Genomic DNA, 23,314 nt, shown 5'->3' with positions numbered 1-23,314 from the left:
CTACAAATAGATTAAAGCTTTTGGTTGCTCAAAGCCAAATGCCATAAAATGTGTGAGTGTTTTAAAAAAAAAAAAAGAGATCAAATTAAAAGCATTAATTCCCATTTGATATACTTTGAATAAAAGGGGCTTTACCATTACTTTGACTACAGCAAAGCAAAATTCAAAGGCCTAGCCACGGTCACACTGACAATCCAAACATGCTGATCTAATAGGTGTAAAGTTTCAGCAGGCTAACATTTGCTAATTAGCACCAAAAACAAAGCAGATCACATTAGTTTTGCAGGTTTCGTATCATGATTAAGCAATTGGGCAAATAAACATGTTTTTAAACTTTTGGTTACATTTCCGGAAAGTGAAAGAAAAAGCAGACACAGTGTCTGTCTTTATTTTGGATCAGACATGATTCAGCCAGACAATATCAAAGTTTTCTGAGCAGGCTGTTGGCTATGATTTTGTGTTTTTCAGAGCTCTGTCAAAAGTCCCATTAAGTACAGGTAAAACCTCCAGTATACCAAATGAACGACCTTGTACTTTTTCACTGTATCTCCTGCATCTGAAATGCCTTGATAATCTTTTGATTCTGTTTGACAGGGACAGGGTTGAGAGGGTTGTTACAGCACGGAGTGAACGCTCCAGAGAACAGCAGATGCCTCGTGTCAGGTTGCATAAACAAGACGGAGCATTTTCATCCATCACACTGCTGAGCTGGGAGCGTCAGGCCCTCTTATCCGGCTCAAGGCATCTTGTTGAAGCAAAGACATTTTCAGAGCGCCGACCTTGATATTACCTCAGCTGAGATAAATCATGACTGAATACCGAGCTCTACAAATACCCACTCTATGCCTTTCTGTCTCCCTCTGACCCCAGAGAGGAGTTTCAACATTATTATTTCACAACTCTTCATATTCCAAACGTGTCAAAGTGTTCAACTCTTATTTATTCTGAAAATTGTTATGATAACGGAGGGAACTTTTAATCTCACATGACAGCAGTTTGATTGAAGAGGTTGATTAATTGATTCATATCCTGCCTGTGAGGACAAACACAACCTTTGACTTGAGTCGATTAAGTCACAACATCATTAAAAACAAATCAAGAGCGTCACCCGGCCTGTGATATTAGTCCAATCTCCCACATTCTAATGAAAACACCTTCGGTACGTCAGTGCTGATGTCATTATTCAGTGTGAGAGGTGTTGGAATGTTGATGTGAAGATTTTCTGTGGTATTGCAAATGTGCACAGTGAGTCATGCAGTGAGAAAGTTGCCCACAGTGGAAGCTTCAGCACTGTACTCCACCACAGTCCCACCTACACAGAAGCAGCTTCTCACCTGCTAGCTCTGTTCCACCGCGTCTCTCCATTCACAGACTTTAGATTGATTGTTTATGGTTCAAGCTAATGTGGACGACCAAAGCAGATCGAGCTGATCTCCCACCGAGGAGCCTGGAAACAGCTGTTCAGGCCAAGTCCGCGTGGCCCAACTCTGAGGTTTTATTAAAATACAGTAAATGATTGAGGTCACTGTATTAACCATATTAATAGCTTTCCCCCAAAAGGGCTGGTACTCATGTGGAACCCATTTCATCTTCACTCTTCATAATATCTTTGATTTTGTTGGATCATTTCGGACTCCGTGCTGGCATTTTCAGAAGATCTGAATTTATGTCTCAGAAAGAAATTGACCGCATCCTTCTCTAAGTGTATGTGTGAACATAAGCCAGCATGAAAGTAGAGTACAGCCTTTTCTCTTGGGTTTGAAAAGCTCAAGCTGGAAAAAGAAATCATAATTAGCATCAAAAGCTAATTTTGAAACTTATTCCAAATCAATTTATTGCTATAAAGCCTCTGATGAGTTTTATTAACTTTGGATTGAACATGGCTTTTAGTCAAACAGCAAAGAGGCAGTGAAAACACTTTAAGCTGTTTACTGGGAAAACAAGAGCTATAAATGAAGATTGGCGAATAATGGTGAAGTGGGTGCATGTACAGTTCCCACCAGCAGCATTAAGAGTTGGAGGGCTTTAACGGAGTAAACCCTGTCAACAGACAGTTGGAAGGTTTCAATGAGTAGAAAGGGGGATTGTTTGGGTGTACTTTGGCAGCAGCTTTGGCACAGAGTGGCGTTGGTAATGGTATGAAGGTGGGGACTGTTGGCTCTGGATTTTTGGTAAATGTGCCATTATTTACGAGTCGGGTGGGCTGAGGGGGACAATAAACTCTCATTTCTGGGAAAGCCATTCAATTTTACTAGACTTTGTAGAACCTATAAGAGTAAAAGGCAAGAAAAGAAGGGGGCAAACCAGAAAGTATTTAACAAGCGCAAAAAGTGTTTCCATATTCAGCTGTCACACAACACCGCAATAGCGCGAGCACTCCCCTGGGCTGACGCAGTCACAAGAGCTGCCATTTTGGCCTGATGTGACACTATTAGTGCTTACTGGAAACATGCACAAGCAATGCTGTATATGTTTCTGAGGGCATGCTAATGAAATTATCCACTCGCAAAAGCCAAATCCAAACTCAGGGCATAATTCATACCAGTTTTTGCTCGTTAAATCGCTGTATCGCCAACAGGAAAACTTGCTGACACACACGCTAATGGTCAAATTGCAATAAACATCTGTCTTCACATGTAACATAGTCTGATATCCAACCCTCAGATCGCATTGTTTTCGGTCAAAAGAATCTATGCCAACGGAGTGAAGCAATTCCACTTGCTCCCAATTACGTTTTGTGTTTTTAAGAAATGAGGGTCACTATCTTGAAATCAAACATTATATGGTTACAGCATGAAGATAATTATGTTCAGTTTTCATAAATCTTGAAATAAGTGTCTTTTCATTGGAAGCAAATGAACCCAGTAATTTTTAAGGCTAAAAAAAATGACCAATTGACTTGTTGAAGTGGCAGCGTTTAGTGGTGCGCCTACATCTGGACCCGTAGATGCAGCCACACTTTGGCAGACAGGCGATGGAACCCTGTGTGGTATATGGCTGCAGGGCAATCTTCAATGGCCTGTTGGACACAAGTGGCCGGAGCCCAGGAGCTGCTCTGGAACTGGATGTTAGGCCCTGGCAGCAGAAAATTATAGCATTGGCCAGGAAAGTCAACCAAATGGGCTGATTCTTCTCATTCAGGACCAAAGGACTCCACGCAGCGGCACTTTCTTTCATTGCAGGGAAGACGAGTGAAAGAGGAGAAAGAGATGAGGAGTGGGGCACAGTTTGGGGCAGTTGGACTGGACCAGCGTTAGAGACCCAGAGGGTTGGAACAAAAAGAAGCAGCTTAGACTCATCTTGGACATCAGACTCTATTTTGGGTTGTGGTGTGTTGGGACTGTGGGCAATCACACAAAATGCCCCAGAGCTGTTTTCTTTAAGAGTGATTGGGAACACTTTCGCAGAATTACCATCAAAGTGGTAAGATGGTTACGTATTCTGGCCCCTTTGAGAACATAAAAATACTGTTGGAGCATTTGTCTTCATCCCTCTGAGGAAATCCTTCTCTCACAGGCTCCTTGAGTTTTGATCATTTCGTCATCATTTTCCATTAAAAAGAGGCCGGATGTACTTCACATGCTTTTGTGACTCTCAGGTCACAAAGAAGAAAAGAGCTGGCGTTCCACTGACTTTTCATCTCAGGACGGACAAAGGGACAGTTTAACAAATGAATAATCTTTTGCTGAAGTTCAAACACCTGAAGCTCTCAAGACAACAATATGTCTAAGAGCACAGACTTCATCACTACAGGTCCATTACTCTTTGTCCTCTTATAAACCATAAAGCTACAAGGGCCCAGGGAGCACAACACAACTGAAGAAAATAGTGCAAATAGACAAAACTTAATAACACAAAGGAAACGCCTTCCTAAAGTTGACAACATGGTGAGTGGTTGATTTTATAATTCCAGAGGGACACTGGTTTGTAATTCCTTGTAACTAAGGCACAAAATTGAGCAGAAACAGTAAAAACTGTTGCAGACAGACAAAATATTTGTACATGTTTCTTTGCATTTTGTTATAATTCTTATTTTGCTCATAATACGTTTCCCATTGAACTGCAACTAAAAAACATGGTTAAATATAGAGACTATAATAAATAAATACAAACCAAAGAGCACATGCAGAAAAAACTAAAACAAACAAACAACGCTATCAAATAAAGAAAAAATTACCAAATAGAAAAATGTCATAAACACAGACAACCAACCAGTGTATTTCTGTGTTCGGTTGTGGCGTCTCCTGCGTCTCAGTGTTGCCAAAACGGTGGATGTGTTTCTCATCTTGTCTGTGTTTCATATCTTTACAGCATTTTTCTCTAAATGCTCAGCATGGGTCTTCAAATCAAATTGTGTCTTTCTGTTGCTGATTTTGTCAGTTACAGTGTGTTGAGGTCTCAGGGTCCCAATAATACTTAACCAGACGTTTACTACCAACATGGAAAACAAAAATGTCAAACCATGGAACACAGTAGACAAAGTCTGCAGTGCTGTATTCATCATGTCGTCTGCAGATGATTATTATTTCCAGTGTTCTACCAGCAATAAATACCGGCACAGAATTAGAGCTGCAGCAACAATAAAAGCAACGTTTTTCACAATAAATCATCACACGCCTAGAACAAGCAGGATTTTGACATCGCCATATGCACTGGATCGAGTGATGGCGGCACCAAACAACTGATCCTATTCTCACAGCTCGACATCACTTAATCAAAACCACGCTCCCATCAATTCACACATCATCAAAAGCTAATCTCATTTACGTTAGACGAGCTGTCGTGAAACACAGAGCGCGCCCACGTCCTCGTCAAAAGCATCTGGACAGATATCAATAACTGGAGAGAGGAGACACGTCCAAGTCAATAAATCTGTGGGGATAAAGTGTGAGAAAAGTGGGCAGGGTCACACGGGCTGTTGTCTTTGTGTATTGTCCAGAGCCGGACACATGGACTGTGTAATTCTAGTCCAGGAGTGACCACACAGGGCTGGTTGTGAGGTCTGGGAGTGCAGGAGAATGGAGACAGATGGGACAGGGGCAGGATTTTTTTGGTGAGAGAATGCTTTCCACTGTTCCTACGTTATACAAAGCCCATTGATTTTTTTTTCCTGTGTCGAGTGAGGAGCTGAGGACTATCCCATTTCAGCGTCCGCCGCATGGTCATGACACCTGGACCAGGGTCAGGTCTGAGCCCAGGGGGACGCGGACACAGCAAGCACCAGAATCCTCGTCTCAGCGTCCCTAACCTCTTCTTCACTGAGTGCGTCTGAACATTCACATCATCTGCCCTCTCACTGTGTATCATATAGCTCTGGTCACCATCAGCTTGATGGCTTTGACCTGCGCTTCTTCCTTTGCGACCTCTAATGTGCGAGTGGTAAACAAAACTCTCCCTTCCCATGAGCCTCTTGGATAGACAGAAGGATTGTCCCTCAGGAAACCCGGGTCAGGAAGTCAGAGAAGGAAGCTGGGCTTTCGCTCTAAATAAAAACCGCCTCTAGAGACCGGCATGCCAGCGGAGGAATTGGACAGTAAATCTCCTATAAACGCTGACCCCCTCACTCGCTTGCGTTGCTGCTATTTTTGTGACCTCGCATTTAACCAAAACATCATTATTGAACTATTTTGCTTCAAATTGGCACTGATGAGGCCAAAGACTCTCATTTCCAAGATGATGGTGTTTGTGTTGAGCTCCGCTCGTGTAACGCTGTGACGTGTCAGAACTATCTGAATGAGCCAAGGCTCACATTGATGCCGCATCCCACCCAGTGTGAGATGAAGGGCAGTGGAAGTCAGCGGATGGGCATGTTGGAGCGATTCATGGGAACAGAATCAGCAAGAGGAGTTGGTGGTTCACCACTAACAATGCTGTGGCTACTCTTATGGACAATTAATTGCTGCTAGTTCTTATTTTCCTCCCTCCCTGCCTCTCTTTCTCTCTCTCTCCCCAACTCTCTTCCTCTGAGGCTAGTTTCACCCTTCACGATGACCACACTCCTCCCATATGAATTTGGCAAACAGACCATGAGACATGAAAAGGAGACAATCATGGTGTCCTGGCTGTCAGAGCACATACGGACGAGAACAGGGATCACACAAACAGGGAAATGGGAGGGTTGAGAATGCATACAGAAATAAAACCCACGCACTGTCACACTGAACCTGGGCCGATACATGACAACATATTCAAAAGGTCAAACCCTGTTTAGGGTTGAACTTATGTATATATTTTAAACTGCTAATTGCTCAACAGTCAGCAGGCTGATTAGCTGTTTGAGTCGTGTTTCGAAAGATGTGCTCACATGCTGTAAAAAAAGGGAAGTTAATTATTAGTATTAAGTAATCTCTGTCTTTTTATAGGAATAAAATAAGAACGTGGACATAACTATGATGAGAGGCCCTGTGATAGACTGGTGACCTGTCCAGGGTGTACCCCTCGTCTTGTCCACTCTCAACTGGGACTGGGTAAAGCTCCCCTGTGAACATAACTGTTATAGATAATAGATTGATGGACATTACTTCAGTATTTTAGGTTCATGCTAAAAATAGTATTTTGTTTTTTTTTAACTCCACCACATTCAATGTACAGGTTTTTTATAGAATAAGATGATGTGATACAAATGTAGTAGAGTAAAAGTGAAAAGTACAGTAATTAAGTAAATGTACTCTGTTTCAGTTATTGAAACTAGCTTCCCTTAATCCATCAATTATCTATAACAATTATATATATATAATTTAGAGTCTCCAATAAACACCAATCTCTTTCTTTCTGGACCATGGCATTAGACAGAAACGGAAAGAACCCCTCACAGAAAGGCCCCAGTCAAACAGGGATTTGAACCATGAACCTTCTTGCTGTGACAGTGCTAATCACTGCACCACCGTGCTGCCCCAGCTCCACTTCGATAACAATTACATGATATTACATGATATTATGATGTAAATGATGCTAAATCAAATTCTTTCATTACTGCATGTTTGCCAATAATTTAGTCACGTGTTCAGCACTTATTGCTCCACTTACAGTATCTAATAATATCCCTCAGTGTTAGGGAAATGAAAATGCAAGTGAAAAAATTTACTTTACTAAAAGATATCATGAATGTCTGTATGGGGCAAATAGTCCCAAGTATTCATGAATGACCAATAACTACATAATATGTACCACGCAGCAGTAAAAATACAACTTATTCCTGCTTTAAGATGTCGTTAATGAGTCTGTGGTCGCCCTGAGTGCGATGTGGTGCAGCACAGCTTGAGATTACCACACTGCCAGTGTGAGGCATTTGTGCTTAGTAGTTGATAAGTCTCTTTGCTTCTCGTAGGGCAAGTATGTTAGTGTGTCAGTGCAAAGGCTGATAACAGAACACACACACTAGGATTATGGAGTCCCAACAACGAGTTGTGTTTGACTGTGCTTATCTTATTATGTAATGTTTTATTTTGGATTCTCAGGTGTAGCCATGTAGATACTTTAAATGCTTCACATAGAGAGAGGGGAGTGCATATGAAATGCTGCACCAGGAGGACAGAGAAAAGGAAGAACTCTGCCCTCTTCTGGTTTTAGAGGAGAACTGTGGCAGCCTGTTGCTTTTACAACCACCACAGCCAATTTGTTGCTTCTGCGTTACTTCTTTCATCTCCCCTTTGGAAAGATAAAACTTTAACATCCTGTCATCCCACTTACACATTATCAGTGACCTCAAGCCTCATCCCCATCCTCCCTTCTGAGGGGAGGTCATCAGAGACGACAGTGCAGGAAGCAGAAATCAAACCGAGACTGAGGAGAGAGACTGATAGGCCTTACAAGTCAAAGCAGGACAGCTCTGACCTCAGCAAACACAAATTCTCAGATTTAAAGACTCTGAACTGCCAGTGGGAAAATCCTGCCTGAGTGTAAAAAGTAAAATATTTGAAAACTAAGTGTTAAAAAGTTTATAAAAAATCAAGCGGAGTTTATTCTCTGCATCTTTAAAACAGGAACACACCTGACATTTCCCCCGAGAGAGCGGCCTGTTTTTTTTTTGGGGTATATTTTCTCTTTGGCAGGAAACAGGTGCCTCCTCTTAAACCTGGAAGGATAAGCGAGTCGCACAATATCAAGCAGGCACGATACATCTGAGAGTATGAAAGCAAACAACTGCAGCGTGTGAGGCTTCTTGAGGCCAAGGTCCAGCACAGGGGACATTTCCATCTTAGTCAGCAGCTTGTTGTCGAGTTTGGTGCCCCGCTGACCTTGCATGAGCTCAAATCTGCTGTGAAGTTTCCTGCTCTAACATCACGGTCCCCTGTGCATTCGCTGTACTGTAAATAAACCCTGGCTTTGATTCTGTTTAACGTGTGACAAGTACGAGTCCTTTAGGTCATTTCACACCTATACAGATTTTTGGGGATTGCTGAAACACACACAAACTCCCCTGTATTCCTCAGAGGGCACTGATCGATCTGATCCACTCAATCAATCACTGACAAGCTGCCATTTGAACTGCAGATGTGATTTCCAGCAAGTCTGTCATCCCACCCTGTCGTCTGTGAAAACATTCCAGGGGGAGATTGCTCCACACAGCCGTGGCTCGTAAAACTCTTTTTTATGTTGAAAAGCACACCCTCACTCCTCTCTCTCTCTCTCTCTCTCTCTCTGTCTGTCTGACAGGGTCCAGAATAACTTTGTACTTTCCTAAAATGCACGGTGGCAGATAACATTCTTGTTCTTTAAGGTCAGCTCATGAAAGAACTTTGAGGTTTGAGATGAGGAGAAGTTCAGCTCCATCCAGGGCCTCGTATCTGCTCTTTACTATCTCAACAAAACTCAACATTTCAGTGCAAAAACAAACTTCCCTCTGCCTCCTCGCCGGCTGCTAGCAGAGAGACAAAGCTCTCCACCCCCTGTGTGGCTCCTGTGTAGCCAAAGAAGAGGAAGGGGAAAGGGAATGTTTTGCCTCTCTCTCCCCACCCCTCTTCCCTCACCTCCCTGGGGCAATGCTGTGTAGTAATAAACGTCTCCCATAAATCTCCCCCTCACGCCATCATCCCCCTCCTCCAACTCCAGACCTTTTTTTTTTGTTATCAGCTTCTTTTCTTCTTCCCCCCCCAAACCTTTCTTTTCCCTCTCCTCCTCACTATTGCAACCCAACCCTTGACACTGACTCTGCACATGGCCGATGGCTGCTCTGTCATGGATTGAGAGGCAAGTATAAGTTGGACCACAATAGGTTTCACTCTCCGCAGCCTGGCTCCTTTTATACACGGCTGCTGGTGTCAGTGTGACAGGCTGTGGTTGAATTCGGTGAGATCACTCGCAGTATCAGGTTATCGAATACCTGATGAAATGACACATAGTGTACGTCTGTGCACAAATTCAGCTCGGGAGAGGGGAGGTTTGTATCTGCTGGTGAGGAAGAGGAGAGAAACTGTGGTGAAAGGAGAGAGAGACACACACAGACAGAGAGAGAGAGAATAATTTAAACCGTTGATGGGAAAGAGTTAAAATCTCTGGCTGCCTGAATTCACCGGAAAGTCCCACAAGTGACGTTACACTCCAGCAATTAAGCGTAAATTAATTACAGAGTAGTGGATGGTAGCTGAAACCCCGAGCACAGAGCAGCGCCTCCCAGTAAACAACTCCAGACTGTTTAAGCAGCAGATTTCCAGAAAAAAAGGGCATAAATCCTACACGTCACCACTAGGGTTTTAAAAAAAACTACTGAAAGTTTTATTTGCATACTTTTACACTTGTGGATTAAAGTAAAGACACTCAAACGAAGTTATAAACAGAACATGTACAGTATCACCAATTTTACAAAACAAACTTTAAATCTCTTCTCAAACTAATAAAACTCACATACTTGAAGAGCATGCACAGTTTTTTAGTACATTGTATGTTTATTATATTCTATTTTGAGTTACTTTAACTCTTTTTTATCTGTTTTAAATCTATATCTATCCATCTGAATAACAACAAAGGGACTAAAAGTGATTTGGTTTCACTTTAAGTTTCTCAGAATTAAAATCATTGGACTCGTCTGTTAGTCAGGCCGCCTGTTTGCAGTGAAGTGATGTCAAACAAACCAAACCGATGCAAGTTTGTCCACCAGAAGAGGAAGAGAGAGAAGGGGAGAGAAGGGGGGAGAAGGGGAGGAGGGGGGGGGGGGGGGTTAGGAGATGAAAAAGTTGACCGAAAGTTGACGCCCAGCTCTCGAGGCTCCTCCTGCAACAGATTAAAAAGCAAATGTCGGGGCTGGTACAGGGCAGAGGGGGAGTTCTGCAGGGTCACTAAATACACAGGAGCAGCAAATCCAAAAAGAGAGAGAGAGCGAGAGAGAGAGCCTCAGCAGACCTGCGCAAACTTTCTAATAAGAGTCTTTTCTTCTGCTTTGACTTGAGTCCGCTCGCTGCAAAGATGACCACAGCCGTGGTGTCGCCTTTCTTCGACTTCGAAGTAATGAACAAGGTAGCTGCAAAAACTTTTTCCTCTTCTCCAGAGCGGAGCGGAGCGGGGTGGTCGGCCTGTTAGCAGCGGGGACTTTAGCCGCTGCCTGTGGAGGAATGACCGCGGCCCTCTGCTCCCTCCGCGCGGAGCCTGTTGCTCTGCTGTTTTGATTTGTGCTTGTTTGTCGCTGTGTGTCGTTTCCTCCTCTCTTAGTCTTTTAAAGTAGAGCCGAAGTCTGGCGGAGACTCTAACGTGTGTTGCTGCGTTTAAACTTTATCTTAGCGTTTTCGTTTCGACCCCTTGACACGTGTGTTAAGGTTTATTTTAAGGTTTGTTTAACCGGGTTTTGGTGCAACACGGTTGTGATTCAGTCTCGCTGTGGAAGTGGGAGCAGTTTTGCGCCACTTTTAATGCTGCTCACAAAGCAGCCACATGCTCGCTAATCATTGACCAGATTTGTCTGGCTTTAACCTACTCCTGCCCCTGTAAAACTCTTTATGTAATAACCTTTAACAATGGAAAAAAACCCTGTTGGCAAAATAAAACCATAACTTCTCTCCGGGTGGAAAACAAACTGCTTCATAGTCTTGCACCTATTTTCAAGTTTTCACATTTGTTTTAAAACTTTTTGAGACTTGAATCTGTGCTGGTTTTAATTCTCATGTAAAAGCAGCAGCAGCAGCCTGACCGGTGATTTCCTGCAGTGCATTGAAAAGCAGATGAGTTTGTCTGTTGTAATTCAGCAGGATGCTCTGCCACTTTCATTCTCTTTCAAATGATGCAGCCGCTCTGTGGCCACTGACTGGCCTCTCATGTGCTGCTGCTCCATTTACTAAATAGGCACACATTCCTCGCCGGGGCAACTTGCCAAACCAGCTGCTGTTCTATAGGCCTGTATCCGCTCATGTTGTCAGAGCCAAAGAGAACAGTCATGCAAGAGGAGGCTGGGATTTTTTCTCCCCCTCTTTCTCTGCGGCCCTCCAACACTTTCATTTCAAGACCACGTTGTCAGTTTTGGTGAATCTGTGGAATGAGTTTCTAACGGTGCATTTTTCTTTTGTGTTTTTACAGAACAACAAATTGCTCAGCTTCAACAACAACCTGGGTGCCCCCCATCCCATGTCTGTCCCCTGCACTGGCGCCAATGTGCCCATCTCCAGCCCCACCGGAGCCCTGCTGGACAGGAAAGCGGTGGGATCTCCCTCCGTGGGAGGTGTGTACCAGCGGCGGCACTCTGTCAGCAGCACAAAGTTCTGCCAGAACCAGTTTCTGAACAGCCTGAAGGCAGCGGACCACTCCTCGCTCATCTCAGGGGTTGGCAATGCCAGCAGCAACAAGGAGAACCGAATGCGAGACCGCTCCTTCTCTGAGACAGGTGAGAGGCTCATCAACAAGTGCCTGGGCCCTGCCAGTCCCACCGGCAGCAGCAGCCAAGTGAACTCCAGCCGATACAAGACGGAGCTTTGCAGGCCCTTCGAGGAGAACGGCTCCTGCAAGTATGGCGACAAATGCCAGTTTGCTCACGGAATCCATGAACTGCGCAGCCTGAGCCGCCATCCCAAATACAAAACTGAGCTGTGCCGCACCTTCCACACCATTGGTTTCTGCCCATATGGGCCTCGCTGCCATTTCATCCACAATGCTGAGGAGCGACGTGGACCTCCCCAGCAGTCCTCCCCTCTAAACTCTTCCAACAAGATAGAGAGGCCTCGACTGCAGCACAGCTACAGCTTCGCAGGCTTCTCCAGCTCAGCTGGGCTGAGAGACAGCCCCACCTCAGTCACCCCTCCACCTATGTTCTTCCCTGATGAAGTCTCCGACTGGCCCAGCAGTAACCCCTTCACCTACTCCAGCCAGGAGCTGGCCAACCTGTTTGGGCCCAGCCTCAGTGCAGGCCCTGTAGGCACAGAGCCCAACAACCCTGCACCTCCCTCTCCAACAAGCACACCTTACTATTTCAGACCCATGTTGGAGTCCCCTCAGATGTTCGAGTCTCCATCCAGCCCTCCTGACTCCCTGTCAGACCAAGAGGGCTACCAGAGCAGCTCTGGAGGCAGCCTGAGTGGCTCTGAGTCCCCCACGCTGGACACCACCCGCCGTCTTCCCATCTTCAGCCGCCTCTCCATCTCTGACGACTAAACTGCACGCGCCCACCAATGACTTTAAGTTTTGATGACACAAAGAGAACATGGCACTCCCCTCTACCTCTGCCCTTCTCCTAAGCCTCCCCGTCTTCTCTTAACTCAACGCACCGTGTCAGTTCCTTGTTAGCATTATGAGCATTTAGTCAATTAAGGGAACTCAAATTATCATTTCATCCATTAATCCGCACAGCAAGTTTTAAAAACGTAACCTGCCATGTGTCATAGTGCCAAAAATGGAGAGGAAATTGAACAATGAAAAATCACAAGAACAAGAATTGACTGTTTTTCCCCAAGTGCCACTTGTTATATTTTTTTTTTCTTTCTTCTTATTTGTTCTTGAATGTGTAGCAGCACAAGTGGCCTTGGAAAGGGGAGTGCATTGCACTAGCCCCATAGCCCCCCTCCCTCCTTCCCTCCCTGACGATACCACTTCCCCTGAGCTAGCTAGAGGGTGCTCACTAACGTAAGTGTAGATTTACCGCAGCCGTTTTTACAGACTGAGTTAAGACAAAAGGAGAAAAAAATAACAGACCCTGAAATGATATGAATAGTTTTTAAAAAAGAAAAAAGTGCCTGGGGCGGTTTTTGCATGTGTTTAGGGTGAATGGACTACTGTTTATTTTTGGTTCTTTCTCATTTGCCTCCCTCCACCCCCCCCACCCCCCGTCACGGTTCTTCTCGAGCCCGTCTTATGTAATTGTGGACTGGGTGAGTCTGCAGGAAGGACTTTGAACTGGAAGTTGGTTATGTTTTCCCCTCTTGAGTTTTCTCCTCCTGTTGCTGGTCACTGGCTTTTTTTTTCTTTGGGAAGGAAGTCTTGATATGAAACTGATCATTAAACCTGTAGGACTGTAGTCCCACCTCTCAACCCTGCCTCCCTCCCTTCATCTTCACCGATCTGGGGAATTCCAGCATTCCCATGGTGCAGTTCTACATCCTGCAACTTGACGAGATCGGATCTCCAAGCTATTTTACTTAACTCCCCCCCCCCCCTTTAAAAGCCTGCTCTGAGGAGCACTCTGTACTCATTACATCCCTTTTTTTGCTTTCTTTATTTGATAATTATTTTTTATTAATGTTATTATTACGGTTATTATTATTTGAAAAAACTTTCCAGACAGAAGGTTTTCTTGTCACTGCTTATTTAACTTATCAGAACATATTTATTGGTGATCATATGCATTTTTTGTTAATTTTGTTTTGTATTTATCTGGATAATGAACAATAGAATATATTTTCTTTTATGTTAAATTATGATCTTCCATATTAATCTAAAGATTGTGAAGACGTTTTTGTCAGTTTTCCTTTTTTCACAGTTTAATATATTGTACTTCAATGACTTGTTCTGCAACTACACTTTGTCAAAATGAAACTTAATTTAAAGCAAAAAAAAATGCAAAAAAAGATGTTTTGCGTTTTGATTATTTATTGTACTTTTTTCTTTACTCCCTCTTATTGGACTGCAATTCCATCTTAACTAGATTTGCTTGTATTCATTCCTGATGTTTTCCCCTCCATGCCTTCCAATAATCAGACAGTAACAGTAGCCGACTGTTTTTACATTGATTCAACTGTTTGTTTTTTTTGTCTCTGAATTTGCCCTGACTTTAAACAGAAGTATTTTCACAGTACTTGGGTTGATGGTGGGTGCTTAACAACCTCACATCACTGGTTAAGGAGAGTCTTCAACTTGGAAGCCTGGTGATGTCTAAACATCAGTAATGTTCTTACACCCAGTCTGTTTTATTACAAGCAATAGCTGTGACCAAATGGGTTGAGGAAAGTTTATTTAGTTTTCTTTTAATTTGATTGGATGCTTGATGCACTTGCTTGGCACCCCCTCCCCCCTCTTGACCATTGGAAGTGCCTCATTGAATACATTCCAGGTAGCTAAGGCTTCTGTGGCCTTTTATATTTGATAAAAATGGAGGAGAAATAATTTTTTAAGTCACTTGTTCTGTCTTCACGTGTTTGGAAGAGGTGAACAGATTTTGACACAAAGAAAGTAAAAACTGTTGAATGTATTTTTTCAGCCATGTTTTTTTTCACTACAGTAATTTCTGTGAGTTAATATGAAAACTGTTTTTTTTTTTTTTTCCTCTTTTGTAAGTATTGATTGCAGTTAAGTCAATAAACCCCATATTTTTGGAAAAGTTGAACTGTGTCATGAACTGTGTACAAAGGTTACTTCGGAAAATCGTGCACATTTAGACGCCTAACCACCTGAAGCAGACACTTACACATTTACAGCTGCACACTTATTAATAAAGACTTTTAAAAGACAATATCAGGGCTAAGGAAGATTCCAACTTTCTAGGGAGCATTAGAGGAGGCTGGCCATATTAATATCAGGATAAGACAGGTCATGAGGGACTTGTGCTGTTTCAGCTGTGCCAAAGCTTTTTATCAGAGGCATAAATGCACCTGATTCATTGCCAATCTGAAAAAGATATTACATTCACCTTGGAACTTGCCTAAAAATTGTGTTCAAAATGAAAATAGTCCACAAATAGATTGTAAACAGGAACAGCAAGTAGCTCATTCGGCGGACTTTAAATAAGATAAAGAAGAAATACTGGGCTCAAGTTTTAATCCACACAAACTGGCCTAATGTTTGACAATGTCAAACTTTGAACACCATGCAACGTTTTTTTGTAAATGTATTTAAAAGTAGGAACAAATAAAAATGGGAGCTACAAGAGGCCTGACGTGTGTGCAGCCTGCAGCACTAATGGGAGTTTCACTGTGGTGGAAGTTGATTGGTGGTGATCTGCGCAGAGAACAGTCAGGGCTATTGACCTGGGGATGATCAAACGCAAATTGAGAAAGGTTCAGTTTCGCAAAGAGAAGAAGCTCCTGGTTTCAGCTGAAGTATTGATCTGTGTGTGTGTGTGTGGGGGGGGGCTGTAATCATAATGTTTCCAAGAATAAAAAAAGTGTGATATGCTGAGGTTATGACCCGATCGGTGATCCAGAAGCGAGCTGATCGATGTGTGTGTGAGGACATCCCAGCGAAGAGAGGGATAAACAGTTTCCTCATAGATGTTACAGCTCTCAGACTGTCCAGCTCCCTGTGTGGTCCGTTTGTGTGTATTTTTACATCAAAATAAATGGAGATAATCTTTTTGAGCAATAATACAAGCAGAATGGTATTTGATTTCACTAACAACATAATGTAACTTCCCCTTTTAGACTCTCAACTCAACACCCACACTGCTTCTGTGTTTCCTTGCTCTCTGGACACTTCCGTCTGTCCATGTTTATGTTCTCTCAGATTGCAAAAAGGATCCAGAACAGGAACTCCCTTCCCTCCATACAATGGTGGGTGCTGACCCGTCACAGCTGACCCATAGAGGCCCCCTTGTTGCTTTATTCCAGAGAACCTGGGCCTTGTAAGATTCTTGTCTTGTTCCTTCGCTCCCACTACAACCTCCAGCAATATCTCTGAACAAGTTGCCTGCCTCCTGAGAGTCTGACTTTACTGCAGGGCCCAGTCAGTGTAAGTGCAAGTTCCTCTCATGCATACCAATAAAGTGAGAGGGGAAACTGAAAATAATGCTTTGGTTATGATTTTGTTTTTGAATGATTACTCACCACCTCGTATTGTTTCATTCTGTGTCATATATTTTTTAGAATCCCACAACAAGAATATTCAGTTTATACTACAAATAAAACCACTGAATTTTAAAGCAGACATCAACAACTGAGTTGGCGGCAGAAACCGAAATCATGTTCTGGAGGTTTTGTGTGAAGTTCTGGAGACCACAGGCCCTTTTTAATAGCTGAGAAAAAACAGTTTCAAGTTTCAAATCTTTAGCATGATTTTGTTTGGAGTCTCAGGAAAAAGGTTTTTGAAACACTTGTCTAATCCATCTACCTTTCTTGTCTTTTTCTCTTCACACCCCGATAGCTATCAATAAAAAAAAAAGAGAACGCCAGTGCCTGTGACACTCGTAAGACTTAAATAAATACAAGGGATCATGCAGTTGTCAGTGTGTGCTCATATGTACACAAGGGCTTCCATTGCATATCCAGTGCATATCATATAAAGTGTAGCCTTTTCCAGGATTACTAACCCTAGCTTTAAATGCCCTGTTTTTAGACTCTGAACATCTGTTTGGTATTGACATCACCACCCTTCACAAATCTCAAACAAGGACATCATTACCTACAATATTTAAATACATACATATGCCTCATACATACTTTATACGTCTTTGGAAGAAAATGTTACTTTCCTTTAATGCATCAAAGCCATTTTCATAAGTAGTGTCTTGTTCTTGGCAAAGCAAAAGGTTTCCACTTACTACATTTGGGGTTTCAATAAGAGGAGATAAACATTCAAAGTCTAATGTGTCTGTATCCTGAACTAAACCAGGTGAGTACAACTCATGCACATCACCTTCCTTTCTTGCTGCAGCATTTCATAAGAACTTTAGCTGCACGCAGTTTGAGGGACATAACAGAGGGCTGTTTCCTGTTTGTCTGTGGTGGTGTGTGTGTGAGAAGAGACACCTTGACATGAAGAACCAGGAAGTGGGTTTCTGAACCTCCGGCAGCAGGTCTGAGTGTGGCAGAAGGAAGGGGGTGGGGTCATCTTCTTTTTGATATGTGGTGGATAAAGAAAGAAAATTCCATTACTTCATCACATTTTACAGTGCATGGATTGCTTGTGGTTAATTTACTGCTTCCTGCACAACAGGATAGAGCAGGTGTGTAGTTTCACTCTCAGAACCCAATCTCCATTCACCTTTAACCTGCGGGCTTGAGCAAGAGACAGGGGCGGCATGTACACTTTGTAAGTGTGTTATCAGAGGCAAGTTTACCTCTTTGTTTGAGAAAGAGGTGAGCAAACAGTGCTGGATGTGCTAACTGTGCTATTTTCCTTATCTACACTCACAGCTGAGAGTAGGGTATGGCTGCAGCGCGGCGTGCATGCGTGTGTCTGCACTGCTGCAGTGTGACAGGTGATCTGGGAGGGATAATTAATCACCAAACAAGGGCTCAGGTCAACAATGAGTGATGGGGACAGGTTAGAGGCGACACACAGGACGCTTTTGTCTGCAGAGAAAACAGAGATGCACGATTAACCTCCTTCAGACACACATACCAGAGCTCCACATACCTGCATCAGAAACATCCACCCAAGTTAGAAACTGCACTCTTAACGTCACAGGCAGGATTAGATGTTGCTCTGACGAGTAAAAAAAAACACTGACCCATCAAAATCCCACACGATAATACTCTCAAGTCTCTTATGAAGCCACAGGCCCCACTTGGTTAGCATAGCTTAGCAGGGGGACAATAATGACTTGGCTTTTGGTTTGAGTGAATAAAATCCTGAGAGTCCAAACAGAAATTTGACATTTTAACTTTGGGTTATGTGCTGGGTTATTTTAATGGCTGCCACTTTCCATTGGTCACCTGGCAGCTGGTCCTGGCCGAGAAATAGTTCACTTGTAAAATTGTTATGTTTTGACAGATCCAGACTAACGGGATATTTCCAGTCTTTATGCTAAACTAAGCTAACCAGCTGCTGGTTACAGCAAAATATTCACCATGAAGACTGACAACAAACTGCTCAAAAGGTCAAACTATTACATTCAAGCTAATTCAAAAGTATACTGTAGTAAAATGAAATCTTCGATTTTACATCTCTTCTGAGCAACGTTTGCAGAGTCTGCATGTTGTCCCCGACAGAAGGTAGATTTATCTGGAGCTATAATGGCATATTTGTGACCCGGCGAGCCAAATGTCAACCTGTGACAATCCAAAACTGAAGGATTAAGTCACATTTCTGATTTATACTTTTCTACATAGCAAAATGACAACACAGGTACCAGCTCAGTGTCTAAAACGTACCTCAGTGAGACGAGTGTCTGTCACAGTGATCGAACCTTTGACCTTGCTGTTACAGGAGCTGCTAAAGGTCGCCTCTTGCTCATGTATAGTGAAAGTACAACTTTTACTCCTTTTGTCTGCACTCGCTTTTAAGTGTGCTGCTCTGTGGTTGATTTGCCCGAGACTTCACAAGTGGCATCGTGGGGAGTTTAGAGTCTTGTTTTCACAAATATTGAAATTCTTAACTTAATTATGGGGATCTGTTTTATAATTTGTGTTAACAAGGGGCCTTCTCATCCCATCTGTAATCCCTTCCTGTCTATTATCAGCCTGCAGCGTATACAGTGTATTTCACTGTTTGGGAAGTTTAACTTCTGAATACAAAACAACACTGATTACTGTAAAATTGTCGCCACTTATATTCACCAACTGATAATTTTACCTTCAAACAGATAAGAATTAAATATGTCTAAAACTACCATATTGCATCATGTATACAGCTGCTTCCTCATTATCAATAACGTCAGTATCGTCCCATTCTCAGGATGAGAATTTTCCCTTCATGCATGTTTCTGCGTAATCACATATTTCATATAGTATCTCCTCAGAAGATCATGCTTTAACAGTAAGTGTCAAGCTTTACAGTTTACACTTCAGTGATCACATTGCTCTAATCTCAGTATATGTAACACTCGACTTCACACAGTCATGCAGTTTTCTCTGCCGCCTGCAGCAAAATGGAAGTTTTATCTTTGTAGGTCCTATGGCTATATGTGTCATTGTGAGACTGATTGCAGATCAACAAAGACAACAGTCACAACCACTCCCTGATCCTGTGGGTTAACCCAGGCAGTCCGCAGCCTTATTATCTTGGCGACTGAGGCTATGACACACTGCTTACCGAGTAATGACATTAGCCCTGCCAGGATCCAGTGTCACATGTGCTTTTCTTCCCTCGGGCTAAGTGGCAACTCTTGACCTGGAGAAGAAAGGAAGAGAAAACACATATGTGTTGAGCAGAGGAGCCGAGAGCTGAGGAGGCTTCAGAGGAGGGCACTGGTGATGGCCGTCTGACAGGTTGTGGAAACACACCCTTCCACTCCTTAGTGTGACGGAAAAACAAACACAGAGCCACTAAACTCTCGCTGAGCTCTGCGTTAATGGACAAGCGATGACTTTTTCCTAACGAGTCTGACTGGCCCGCTGGAAACAGGAGAAGAACTGGCCAATGGGAGAGCCGGTCCAGAACCTGACACTGTTGTGCTTTAGTTTTCTGGTCCACTGGGCTGAGTGAGTCACTCCTTCAGCTCTCCTGAGTGTCAAGCCACTTGGCTCTTCCTGTCTCATGACTCCCACCAGCGAGGCCTGATGGGAGGAGAGAGGCCTCTGTTAGCAGAGCTGCACCTGTTGAGGATTTTCTCTTCCAAGATAAATCTGGTTTATTATCATTCGGTTAATTTTGTAGATTTGGCCATGGTAACAAACTTAGAGGTTAGCCAGAATAACTAAATCAGTGTTTCCAAAGCTTTTTTGTGATCCCTTAATAATAACAATCTGAATTTGCTGCCGCTTATTATGTCTGCTGCGTGAGTTTTGACTGGTGTAATGAAAGTTTTTGAACCATTTTACGAGCCTAAAGAGATAAACTTGACAACATTTCAGTATAAAAAAGGCCTAATATTATAGAATATGCCAAAAATAAACATAATGTTGTGTAAGATTGTTTTTTCTTATTTCCTCCCCAATTAGTAAATGCTGATGACTTAAGTTGTGTATTTTCACAAACACACCATGACACAAAGCACAGTACATACACAGCTTGCTAACTCTTCTCTTATTTCCGTCAGTGTGTGTGATGCATGATAGTGAAGGATGTTAGCTCGAAGTCACTGAACCATGCTAGAGCTAAAAGCGGCATGTTTCCTCCTTCACATGATTCTCAGGTTTGTTTTGCAGCATCTGTTTCCTCCAGTGAGCAGCCGCACTGGAAAACAACCTTTCTCACTTCTTAAGCGTAGTTTTCAGTTTCTCACCACTTCACTGCTGACTTGTGCGACCTCAAATGACACAAACATCACACTCCGAGTAATAAACACACACACCTACTCACAAAACCCACCTATGACAGGCCTGTACAATTTACTTACCAGCTGGTCTGAGTCACCCAGGCCTTTTAGAGGTATAAGCACACAAGGATGACATCAGTGATAGTTTTACAGGAAGTCCTTGCTCCATCCACTATCCAGGCCAAGTCAGCGGTATGCAAAGATGATCATCTTGTATGATTGATTTCCCAACTCAGTCACACGATGTATCTGACAAAAAGATAAGAAATGGTAAAAACGTGGCTGGATACAAGTGGCTCCAAGGCCAAAAAAGGCCCAAAAAAGTGACACTGGGTGCAAAAACAGATAGTGAGAGGCAGAGGATGACAGAAATGAAGTCTTGCTCGTGCAAATATAACCATGGTTGTATCATTTTGTTGTTTGAGTTGTAAACAAGCCCTTGAAATCTGGCATTGAGAGGTCAGGGAATAGTGATATCTCTCTCTCCCTCTCTGTCTGTGCATATTTCACAATGATCTGCTGGCAGAGGCTGAGAGAGACGAAGATAAGAACTGACTGTGAGAAACTGCAGATCTCACACCCACTCACAAGGAAAGAACACACAGAAACAGCCAGGGATACACACTGAAAACATGTGCAGGAGCCTGCACATTCACACACAACTAAGGTGTATGTGTGTGTGTTCATGCTCTGGTTCACATGTTGGAAGTCTGAACACACAAAACAGAGTCTCCAGTAAAGGCGCATCTACAGAGTTGACACTGGGTTCCCCCCGTGGACGTACGTGGGGCTCCTCATGTGGAATTTGGCTCACAGTTTGTTTGGATGTTTCTGACTGCTGTTCAGATTTCTCAAGGCAAGTCTTCCATCGAGATAAGGCCCCCCCCCCCCCCCCCCGCAACATGTCAAGCTCGCTCCTGTCTTGCACTCACCCTGGAGGCTCACCTGCTAACCTGTTGCGACACGCACTCGCACAGGTAGGCAGGAAAAAAGGATTAGAGCGTAGCTTTACACAAAAGCCTTGAGTAATGGTGGTGTCAGGATATTACTAAAACAACAATCGCAAACCCAGTGTGCCCACAGTGTAGTGTCTATCTGAGACTTTTTATAAAGTTTATCAGACGGTGACGGACAGTTGACGCAAATTGAGATGATAATTATTAGAAGGGGGCTTTGAGCGGGTTGGGAGTTGTGGCTTTTAGACTTTGAATCAGATACAAACCACAAAAATGAGGACTTTACTCTTCTAACCGAAACGTTACAAAACAAACTAACATAATAGATCCATTGAAAGTTGAATTCAACAGCAATTAATCACAACACACCCTTGTTTTATTAAATACACCCACAGTTCTTGCCGACACACATCCCTACTTGTTCTGGTTTGACTTCTAGCTCGGGGAAGATTGCAAAATTGAAGTAGCACGATACAATCAGAGTTGAAAATCTGAATTCAAATGCAATAAAAAACCTGATTTAAATATGCTCAGGTTTTTGGTTTGGCTTCTATAGCTAGTTTAAGCTCGCAAACAAACACAGACAGATATTGCTAAGTCACTTTTTGCAACTTGCACTATACTGCAGTATTTTGTTTTAGCATTTTACAGATAAAACAACAAATAAACTCCCTTTACCTCCAGCTTGTTGTCCCATATTCTTTTCATTTGTCACGTTGCTTAATGACGTCTTTTAAGCAAGACGTCTTTTTAGCACAATACATTTACAGAGAGAAAGTTCATTTCAATTTAATAAGCTTTAGTTCAATCACATACAATATGCTAATGACATTTCTTGGTACAGCCTTAGTTGTTCTGATTTGACTCGTAGTTTCCTTTAATTATCATGCACTGCATATATTGGATAGACATTGGTGAGACACAGTTTCACTGTAAAATTATATATGAAAAATAAAGCTGATTGTGTTCTTTTATCATATCAGTGATACAGTAAGTAAACTCACTGTACCTCCAGCTTGTCCCGTGTTGTTTTTCATTAGTCATGTTGCTTAATGACGTCTTTTAAAGCACAATGCAGTTACAGTTGAAAAGCTAAATAAATAAGCGATAAAACGCTTAATTAATATAATAGGATCAGGAGTTTTCTTAGTAAGTCCTACTTGTACTATTGTCGCAGCATGGTATTGTTAGATAAACATCTTCAACAAGGGTGTGTATACATACCTTTATCTAATTAAATGTGATCTAGAGCAACGAGCTGATGTTGGATGGGATGCGGGTCAGTGTTTTTTGTTTGGATCACAATTGATAAAAACCTGTTTCACCCTCTGCCATTTGTTCAAACCAATCCTGACAATTCGCTCCGTCACGCCACTTTTGAGCAACTCCTTAAACAGGCCCTGTCCATATTTTCTGTTTCTCTTGGAAATAAGTCAGATTATGACAACTTCAGACTTTCTAGCTTTCTATTTCAATGCGACTTTAAAGCTGACTCAACTTATTGTTTGTTCATGTTCAGCAACTGTTACAAGTCAAGTAAATTTTAAACCTGGTAAATTCCTGGAGCGATTAAAAATTAATAAATTGTCCCCAGACTATCAGATACATCTTGGTAAGTACTTAGTTCAAAAGATTATGCAATTATTTAGACCTTTAACACTTCAGATTTGTTTACTAAGATGTGATTTGGACTTCTCGTTAAGGATTTGAAACTTAAGACATGCTTTGACAAGACTTGGAACAACCTCAAAAGACTTTGAACACTCTTGGGTCTGAATTTTCTTAACGAGAAATCCTAAACCACCTGTACAATGGCTCTATGCGGGGGAACAATGACCTTGTTCTCAAAGGGGAACTCATCTGGCTTTTCCACTCT

The 23,314-nt window shown here is 42.6% G+C and overlaps 1 protein-coding gene across 1 annotated transcript; it reads left to right on the top strand.

Moving 5' to 3' along the window:
- The first annotated feature begins 10,213 nt into the window (after window positions 1-10,213).
- On the top strand, window positions 10,214-14,734 carry zfp36l1a (zinc finger protein 36, C3H type-like 1a). Its single transcript, XM_020098140.2, has 2 exons — window positions 10,214-10,452; window positions 11,503-14,734. Exons 1-2 carry the CDS (start codon window positions 10,402-10,404, stop codon window positions 12,568-12,570), a joined length of 1,119 nt encoding a protein of 372 aa, XP_019953699.1. The 5' UTR covers window positions 10,214-10,401; the 3' UTR covers window positions 12,571-14,734.
- The last annotated feature ends 8,580 nt before the right edge of the window (window positions 14,735-23,314 follow it).

Source organism: Paralichthys olivaceus, chromosome 12 (genome assembly GCF_024713975.1).
Source record: "Paralichthys olivaceus isolate ysfri-2021 chromosome 12, ASM2471397v2, whole genome shotgun sequence".
Classification (NCBI taxonomy): domain Eukaryota; kingdom Metazoa; phylum Chordata; class Actinopteri; order Pleuronectiformes; family Paralichthyidae; genus Paralichthys; species Paralichthys olivaceus.
Note: the sequence above shows the minus strand (reverse complement) of the source record. Positions and strands in the feature narration are given on the sequence as shown.

What these genes read in the sequence shown, in the direction of transcription:
- zfp36l1a (XM_020098140.2), top strand. Translation starts at nt 10,402, where the DNA reads ATGACCACAGCCGTGGTGTCGCCTTTCTTCGACTTCGAAGTAATGAAC. An exon ending in ACTTCGAAGTAATGAACAAG is followed by an intron (nt 10,453 to 11,502) that starts GTAGCTGCAAAA and finishes GTGTTTTTACAG; the next exon opens with AACAACAAATTGCTCAGCTT.